At 42.4% G+C, this 7766-nt stretch overlaps 1 protein-coding gene across 1 annotated transcript in view; it reads left to right on the forward strand.

Annotated features, from left to right (window-relative positions):
• The window catches only part of MYO3B (myosin IIIB), a 356270-nt gene that overhangs the window by 270314 nt on the left and 78190 nt on the right, over window positions 1–7766 (forward strand). Inside the window, exon 31 of the mRNA XM_006766548.2 lies at window positions 7544–7604. Coding sequence (XP_006766611.1) covers window positions 7544–7604 — 61 coding nt within the window. The remainder of the gene's footprint in view (window positions 1–7543; window positions 7605–7766) is intronic.

Consider the following 7766-nt stretch of genomic DNA (forward strand, 5'->3'; position numbering starts at 1 on the left):
GTTTACCTGGAATTCAAATTTAACTGTGTGTCCTTTATTTTATCTGGGAATACTAGTCCAAGTTCTTTGGAACTAATATATCATGAATATGTATTTGTATATCATGAATATATATCATGAAATGTGTTGCTAAACCTTTACCAAGTGTTGACAACAGCCCTCTGACCTCTATGTGCTATAACACATAGTGTTTTTTTTCTTCTTTGAGAGCTTTTGATTAAAAACATATCCAAAGACATCAATTCCCATTTATTTATTATGGACTTCACTCAGATGTCACCTTCTGTAGCCACTTAGGCTAAAATTGCAGGTGCTGCCTCGAACAATTCCCATACCCTTTCCCAGCTTTAATTTTCTTCTTTGGCATGTCTATTTAATATGCTTTCATATTTACTTATTTATTTTTTTGATTGTCTGCCTCACCTAGAATGTAGGTTCTTATGAGCACAGGATCTTGGATCAGCTATTTCCCCGATAATAGTAGGAGACACATTGAAGGTGCTCAGCAAATATTTGTGGAACGAGTGAATGGTGTCTGTGAGGCTACTGAGGACGTTACATTGCACATGTAATATACACCATTCTCACAATCATTCAGAATCTCAAAAGGCTTGTTACTGACTCAATAGACACAAGGTAAGGAAAAAGTCAGCAGGCTAGTGATCAAGGGGTATCTGCATATATAGCTCGGCTGAACTTACTCTGCCTCTAGAACTAAATGTTAGTTGACCCCGGTGTCATTCCTTAAGATCCCAAATACAATCTGGAAGGGTCCTGTAGTAAAATGGCACTGGATGCTGAGAGCACAGGCTCCGTGTCCACCAGCTCTGGATTTGTATCTTGGGGTGTGACCTGAAAAGGTTACTTAAACAGCTCAAGCTTTGGCTGTGAAATGGGTACCCTGGTCGTACCTATGCTGCCAGCACTGAGGTGAGGATTAAATGAGATGATCCAGTCAAGTCCTCAGAAGAGTAAAGCGTGGTTCAGCCTTCAGGCTGTGCTGTGGCCCTCAGCCCACGGCCAGGCGTTATTTTGGGTGATGATGCTCACTACTGCATCTTAATTCCAGCTCGGGTCTGAGGCTGGGTTTTCTCTCGGCTCCCTTGGATGCTGACCAAGAACTGGAGTAGGTTTTATGGGTGGCTCTTGATCAAGTGCCCTTTTGTCCAATAAAGCAAGCATTCTCAGCAGAAAGAAAGAAGAAAAGCCTTTTGCTCCTACCTTAGATTTCATACAGTGACAACTGCCTGCACGAAAGTAGTGAAACAGGACAAAAATGAGAATGCAAAAACTGGCAAATTAAGGCTGTTATGGGCTCACAGTTAAGGAAAAGCAGTGAGGCAAACAAATATCACATTTAAAGGACTCAGTGGGATTTGGGAAATTAGCATAAGTACATAAATAAGTAGTGCTAATTTAGAGCAATGGCATTATGAAATATTTATCGGCCTTTTTGAGTCATTTTGATGAATCTGTCCTTGAGCCATGTTCTTTTTTAAAATTAAATGTATTAGGATGACATTGGTCAACATGAACATATAGGTTTCAGGTGTGGGTTTCTATATTACAAGATCTATATATTGCATTCTAGAAACCCCAGCTTTCCAGCCTTTGTAATAAAAGATGATTAACTTATGCATTTTGACACGGTAATTTGTTCTTCTTAAAACATTTTATTACCTTACACTTCTCTGTACCTCCAACATCACTAAATAAACATAAACAATAAAAATATGCAATGACACTTAGCTGGTACAAATCAGGGAAGAGCAGATGCATAGTGACGATGTGGGGAGATTCAAATCTGAGTATCATTCCACATGTACACCCTCAGCCCTTAGAATGTTCACATTCTATCTAATAAAATAGTGATATGCAAATTGGCCATCACTCCAACACACTAGATGGCCTCCCCCATGTAGACAAAAGATGGCCGCCACAAGATGGCCAGTAGGGGCGGGCAGTTGTGGGCGATCAGGCCAGCAGGGGAGGGTAGTTAGGGATGACCAGGCCAGGGGATGACAATTGGGGGGGACCAGCCCTGCAGAGGAGAGCAGTTGGGGGGACCCAGGCCTTCAAGGGAAGGCAGTTGGGGGCACCAGCCCTGTAGGGGAGGGCAGTTAGAGGCAATCAGGCCAGCAGTGGAGGAGAATTAGAGGCTACTGGGCTGGCAAGGGAGGGAAGTTAGGGGTGACCAGGCCAGCAGGGGAGGACAGTTAGGGGTGACCAGGATGGCAAGGGAGGGAAATTAGGGGTGACTGGGCCAGCAGGGGAGGGCAGTTGGGGGCAACCAGGCTGTCAGGGGATGGCAGTTAGGGGAAATCAGGCCTGCAGGGAGCAGTTAGGCATTGTTCAGGCTGGCAGGGGAGTGGTTAGGGGGTGATCAGGCTGGCAAGCAGAAGCAGTTAGGGGCAATCAGGCAGGTAGGCAGGCAAGTGGTTGGGAGCCAGCAGTCCTGGATTGTGAGAGGGATGTCCGACTGCCCATTTAGGCCCATCCCACCGGGCCTACAAAGGCAGTCGGACATCCCTCGAGGGGTCCCAGATTGGAAAGGGTGCAGGCTGGGCTGAGGGACCCCCCCCCCCCCTGCACAAATTTCATGCACCGGGCCTCTAGTTCCATATAGGAACTCAATTAGGACACCTGAGTTGCCATTTGGGGCTCAACCTCTGGCCAGTTCATGGAAACATGCTCAGGTCAACAAGGCATGTTTTACAAGGGCCGTGTCCCCTTCTCTGATGTCGTTCCTTAAATGTCTTAATTTACTTTCAGAACCTGAACTGACTGAAGCCATTTCTAAAGATGTTTACGTTTTCTATTATCTTTCACTGTAATAACTTCATAAGGAAATTTGTATGACTTATCTAAAGTGTGCTTTCCTTGATATTCATGGGGCTCCTGTTATGTTAAAAAATCTTGGTCTGAGCATATCTTTTGCAGGGCTGATTGACCACTGCTTCTTGGGAATAAGAAATTTACCTCTTCTTAAAAGCTCCATGTACGTGATATTTTTCAGACCTATCAAAGAAGCAGGGACAAATCTGCTTGGTTATACTGGTGAGCCTTTCTCCCAGGGCTATCAAGATGCGAGTATATAATAACTACTCCCAAATCTAGAGACAGCAGGGAAAGTAACAAAATCAACCCACAATGAATTAGCTATATCCTATCCTGTTTGAAATTAGAATATGCTTTCAAGTGTGAACGACTAATGGGTTTCTCAGTTTGTCTAGAAGCCATTTTAGATTAAAATTGATCAAAGATAAAACATAATGTTGCAAATTTTATCAAAGTTAATAAAAATTGCACAAAGAAACTTAGATGAAGTTTAGGAAATGAAGAATCAGAGAAAAACCAGTGTGTCTCTACTCCTGTCCAAGAAAAGAGTTATCGATTCTAACCCCAAAGTAAAAGAGGCCAGTTACAAGACCAGCTTGATTGATCAGGTCCTCAATGAGCACCCTGCTTCCTCTGTTATAATTTATTATGTAATTCATTCTCCAGAGTGTATCAGCCAACCAGTGAGGGGGAAAGTCCAGTCCAGATTATGCTCAATGTAAAAATCACTCACTGGCATTCTATTTTTCAAATATGATTCTTTTGCATTTAGTTAGTGTAACTCAGTCCCCCCCCCCAAAAAAAAAAATCATCACCCCTCAACAAACTGGCAAACTGAATGTTGGAGCCTGCAAAGCTGAGACCCACTCCTACTGGGCACAGTGACTTCGCCTAGTGCCGCCAGCCCGGCATGACAAAGCCAGCTGGCCTCGTGGATCTTTGCTGCAGAAGAAGAAAGATGTCAGGCATTCTCAGCAGCCGTGCACTCAGGAGCCAGCCTTCGTTCTGCCTCTCATCCCGCCACACTGGGACCAGGGTTTCAGAAGAAGGGATTAGACATGAATTTCATTTGGGGGCATGTTCAGGGCAGACGCCCAGCAGAAGAGTTCTCAATAGTGAGCGAGAGTTTCTGTCTCCCCTAGAACACACGGTTCAATGAACTGACTGCAGCCGAGCAGCCAAGCAACCAGCCCTGGAGGCAGTCTGCTTGGGACTTCAGTCGTGGCTTCAGAGAGGCTACAGGAGCCCTAGAACTATTCAGTGAAGCACGTAGAGAGAGACAGCTACCTCCTATTCACTGCCCTTGGATAACCAGACGCGCTGCTTCTGCAGTTTGGCATGTCATTTCTAATGGAAGCCGAGGACAGTGTTTCTCGTGTGCACGTTTTCTTTTGTTAATTTTCCTACAGATTCAAGATAATACCACATTTTTAAAGCGAACAGTTCCTTAATATCATTTACTTACCAGTCTATCGTCAAATGTTCCCAGTTGTTCTAAGATGTGCTTTGCAGCAGTCAGTCCATGCCAGGATCTAGAACATTACATTGCATCAAGCTGTTACGTCCCTAAATCTCACAACACTCCCTCTTTTCAGGACACTGACTTTTTAAGAGGTCAAGCCAATTCTCCCATAAAATAGCTCACCTTCTATACTTGCCTGCTTGATTCTTTGTGGTCTTAGCTTGTCCCTTTATACCTGTGTTTTGGGTAAAAGATTGAAATTAGATTGAAAGCTTTGATTAGATTCAAGTTAAATTAAATAAAATCTTTTCACAGGGTTGTTGGAAGTATTCCATGAGCTGTCCATGTACCCATGCTTTGCCAGGTGCCTGGTGCCATGTACACAAGTAGTTTGACCAAAAGAAAAAATATTAATATCCTGGGTGATGTTGAAATCTTTATATTGCCCCACATCACAAGACAGTGCTGTCTGGGGATTAGAAGTGCTAAGGTTGGCATTGGGTTAAGATGGTGACCTTCTGATTTCTCCCATGTGCTCCCCTTGTGACATGAAGGAAGGAATCTGTATGGTGGTTTTTTGGTATCATATGAATGTCCTGTTCCCCATCAACCATTTGTCTTAAGGTTTTATTAGCAATTGATAATCCTTGCCTGGGTCCAAAAGTTCCCTCTGAAGTCTTCTTTTCTGTCAGCGGGTCTTATGCTGCACTATTTACTAGTTATGACATGAAAAAGTCATGAGCTTCTCGTTCTGAATTCCCACACCTGTAAAATGGGTATAAAAATCAAATCAAATCACAGGGCTGTTGGAAGCATTACATGAGCTGCCCACGTACCCATGCTTTGCCGGGTGCCCGGTGCCATGCACTCTAGTTATCATTGTGTGTTTCCATATTTTGGTTGTGGCACCTTGGAGAGCATTATCCACTCATTGCCAGTCTCAAGTCTTGGAGGCAGATGACAACACACCTCGTGAAACTGCTGCGGAGTTCAAGTAGTTAGACTTTTGAAGAATATTGACTTGTACCATTTTTAAAGGCAAATTGGAATTTGTTTCAGATAAACACTGCCCAGATCGATGTTTCCTAAGATGTGTTATAAGAACCAATGGGCCCCCGACATGCTCCATGGGAGAAGGGTTCCATTGTTGAAATGGCATCTGGGAAATGCTGCCCATTTTCTTCCTCTTCAGGAGTTTCATTGTGCATATTATTAAGTTAAAAATTCTGAAAAGCCTCTTAGTAAAGAAACCTGCTTCACTGCTTAATCAACTATTCTCTCATCTATTTGCCTGTGGAAACTACTCACCCCTCCTCCACCTTTTCAAACCAAGTAACACATATAAGCATTACATTGAGCTGCTTTAGATTTTTCCAAAGGCTTGAATGAGGAGGGAGTCAAACTGATGAGCTGACTTCCAATGGAGCATTGGAAGGGTCGGCCACTGGTCTTTGAATCCTGAAAAGCCATGCAAGCTTGAGGAGTTAATAAGAGGTTCATTTATTTGTTGGTGCAGGAAAGGCAGAAATTGGAGACCCCATAGTAATTCAACAGGCGAACTCTCTTCCTTAGATTTTCTCCAATTCTCAACAGGACTCCTAGAGGATATCAGAGTCCATCCTTCCTGTAAGTGCCCCACAGCCGCTGGAACTTACCTGGGCTGACAGAAGTGAGTCCCTTGGGCTGATGCACAGAAACCAAAGGGCATAGAGGTGTCACGGTTCAGAGGACGAGCGGAGGTTTGTAGTCAGAAAAACAGGGTGTCATTGTCTTATCTCTACCAGGTATTCACCTTGATCTCTGGGCAAATTCCTCACTCTCTCCGACCTTCAGTTTCTTCATCTATGTGATAGGGACAATGAAAGCACTTAGCTCAAATGGTTGTTAAATTCTCATTAGATATATGAAAGCATTTTTAAAATATGGAGTGCTATATAATTGCTAATTAATTTTAATCTTGATGGCCCATATTTGGGGGAGGGGGGGCCCACTGGTCATTCTAGTATTTATTCAACAACTTGTCAAATATTATTGAGCCACTTACAATGTACCAGACACTGGGTTAGGTGCTGATACAGATCTGATAAAGCAAATTTAGTCCCTGACTTCATGGAGCTTGCATTCCATAGTGGGAGACATATGATAAACAAACATAGGCACAAATAAGTATATCAGTATAGTCTCCTCTCCTCAGGTACTGATGTGATATTTTAAAAATAGGTTTATTGCTATAATCTACTATAAGTAGATGCACATTGAAGGTAATATCCATGAACTGTTCTCAGAAAATTAGTTTGTCAGTTTAAATAAAGAATATGATTATTAGTGTAGAACTGAAAGAGACCTAAGGAATAATTTATCTCGATCCATTTTATAGATGAGGAAAACTAGAACCCAGAATACTGGAGAAATTTACCCAGTCACATATTTTGGTTTTGTGTGTATGTGTGTGTGTATGAGAGAGAGGAGAGAGAGAGAGAGAAAGAGAGAGAGAGAGAGAGAGAGAAAGAGAGAGAGAGAGAGAGAGAGATCGGGGTCTTGAAGCCAGTCTCAGAACCCAGCTTTTCCTTCCCCTAGTCAGCTTTCCACTTTGCTGGGTTCCCCTGGCTTCTATTTTAACAGCGTGTTATGATTATCACACTTGATACAATGTGTTCCAATTACAAGAAATTGGGAATGCAGCACAATTGATTTTTTTTACAAACTTTGCTCCAAGTAACAAGTATTTTAATAGATGTTAATAGGTTATCACTTTTTAAGTTTCTTGGTCAAATTAGTTTAGAAAACCCTGCATACTCCCGCCACTCTACTCTAGAAATCCATAAACGCATATTGTAATTGTAAAAGAGCACGCCTGCAGTAAGGAAAGCTCCTAAACTCTGCTCAACTCAGCATTTCCCAAACTTATTTGACTACAGGATCTATTTTGAATTATTTTAACAACTAAAGTGATTAATGTGCTGGGTGGGTAGTGCATACTTAGCCTTAACTTGGTTGATTTCATGGTAAAGTTTGTAAAAGCCAATAGAAAAGAAACCAAATTTGTCACACAGTTTTAGAAAGGACAGTTTCTTGGGTCTTAGGTTCCCGGGCTGACTGTGGATGTAGGAGTACTGCCATGCCCTTTTAGCCAAGGGCTGGGATGGGAAACACTGGGAGCTTAATGAAGCAATTCTCTTTAAGATTTTTAATTATCCTTTTCAAGCCTTTTAACATTATGATTGTTTTTATTTTTGTTTTTAGGCATTCACAAGCCCCGAGTTCTCCAAAAGAGTATGATGTCTTCACAGGATATCCAAATAAGGTAGCCGGACATCTTGATTTTTGAAGTAACTGTGTATCTTTATTTCAGACTCATCCAAGTCGGTGGGTCTGATCTGTCTGTGGCTGCTGAGTCCAGCCACATCGAAACATGAAACTGTTAGTGATATTTTGAAGTCTTTGAGACAAAAGCCCAGCTCACTAA

The sequence above is a fragment of the Myotis davidii genome, unplaced genomic scaffold (genome assembly GCF_000327345.1).
Source record: "Myotis davidii unplaced genomic scaffold, ASM32734v1 scaffold59, whole genome shotgun sequence".
Classification (NCBI taxonomy): domain Eukaryota; kingdom Metazoa; phylum Chordata; class Mammalia; order Chiroptera; family Vespertilionidae; genus Myotis; species Myotis davidii.